At 36.9% G+C, this 1741-nt stretch overlaps 1 protein-coding gene across 1 annotated transcript in view; it reads right to left on the bottom strand.

Moving 5' to 3' along the window:
• The window catches only part of LOC110462637 (rhophilin-2-B-like), a 27996-nt gene continuing 26255 nt past the window's right edge, over positions 1 to 1741 (bottom strand). The window contains exons 14-15 of the mRNA XM_021516695.1: positions 1341 to 1490; positions 1 to 750 (exon numbers count right to left, since the gene is read on the bottom strand). Coding sequence (XP_021372370.1) covers positions 391 to 750; positions 1341 to 1490 — 510 coding nt within the window. The 3' untranslated portion in view covers positions 1 to 390. The remainder of the gene's footprint in view (positions 751 to 1340; positions 1491 to 1741) is intronic.

Below are 1741 nucleotides of genomic sequence, written 5' to 3'. Positions count from 1 at the left end.
GACGACGGATGCTGTGCCACGGCATAAGCTAACTATGGTCCTTCGGACCAGGTGAGCTAATAAATGTAATTTTCGTCAATGGGTCCAGGTATACAGAATGTAAATATTACGGAATGAATTCTTACAGGATGATTTGTCTGACCCATTGAGATTTTCAGTGTAAGTCAACTATCAACAAACACAACAGAATTATTTTTCTCTGTTCTTTACTCACTCTCTCACTTTCTACATCATGTAGATATTGCTTTCATAATGAACAGTTGCATATCAAAATGTATATATAATAAAATATAATATATGATAATATATATAAAAAGTTAGACATAATACTGTGATTAAAAGTTCTTTTTGATTATGTGCACATTCTCTGATTCGAGTGGAAAAAAATAGTTAGCGCAAAAACAAATCTCCATCCTCAAATTCTTTGCTCTTTTCTGGCTTTTCCTGTTTTTCCTTTGAACCTTTCCGAATGAAAATCCAGGGAGCACTTAGTCTACTTCGATTGCTTTTTACGCTGTGACTAGACACACTTTCTCCCGGACTCTGCATCCGCATCGGAGTTCCGGGAGAACTTGGCGTAGATGATGGTCGGGGGGTTTCTAACATGCTAGTGTTTATTGGGGTCACTAGAGTAAGTTCTAGGTGACTACCGGATTGTCGGACCAAATTCACAACCTCCTCGTGTCTCAACCATTTTGAGTCCTTGCTACCCACAGCTACCACAAAATCACCGACTTTCAGCTTACTAGCCTAAAAATAAACAGAAATCTGAATTCATGTCAATTCTCATTTATATATTTTTTTTAAATCTAAAATAATAATTAATTGGATTCCTAGAACAATTTCTACCACCGATTAAATATAGAAATTGATTTCTATAAAAAAAAAATAGTATTTGGTAACAATTTCAATAATGATGAATAGATGTAAATAATGGTGAATGGAAAAGATAGTAACCAAAGGTTGTATAACACCCTACAAAGTATTGTACATAAGATCAGAGTTTATCTCCCCTATCAAAACATTTGTTCTTGTGTACAGGTTTATAATTAATTAGTCAACAAAGTTTACAAATGTACAAACATCACAGGTAATTTACAGGTTTCTTAGTGTGGAATGCTTCTGGGAAGAAGGTGTCCAAGTACAGTAGGACATACAACTCATTCACCCCTGAAAACACATTTGAACTCTCCCTATTCAAAGGTTGGAATAATTCATTATAAAATTTCAGGGGTAAATGAGATAAGGATCCCCCGTTCCACTGCCATAAACTTTAACTTAGGTGTTAAAAGTTGGGTAGCATATTGTCCTAGTAGCAAGATATATGCTCTCTCTCTCACCTCAGCCACGCTGCCCACTTCAATCTCTGCCACCTTAACTGGACAATCACCACGGACACTGAAGCCAAATCCCTGGACAGCACTTCGGTCAAGCACTACGGTTCGAGGAGCTGACCATTCGTTCTTAGCATTGAAAATCAACACAGGGCCCTGAAACATGATTGATAACACAAAATATCAACACGGATCTTAGATTATGTGTCTCTTGGGGCTGTAATTATTACAAGCAGATCATTGATATATTGTAATTGTACTACTAAACACACCTTCTCTAATGAGGGTCATCCAAGAATTTTAAAGATGAAATTTAAATACTCATTATAAAATAAATTTGGTAAGTTGTCCAGTTTGTGTTTGTTTTGCTAGTCAGACAACTTCCCCCCCCCCCCCCCCCCCCCCCC

The sequence above is a fragment of the Mizuhopecten yessoensis genome, unplaced genomic scaffold (assembly GCF_002113885.1).
Source record: "Mizuhopecten yessoensis strain PY_sf001 unplaced genomic scaffold, ASM211388v2 scaffold10819, whole genome shotgun sequence".
NCBI lineage: Eukaryota > Metazoa > Mollusca > Bivalvia > Pectinida > Pectinidae > Mizuhopecten > Mizuhopecten yessoensis.
This window is presented reverse-complemented; position numbering and strand designations above follow the sequence as displayed.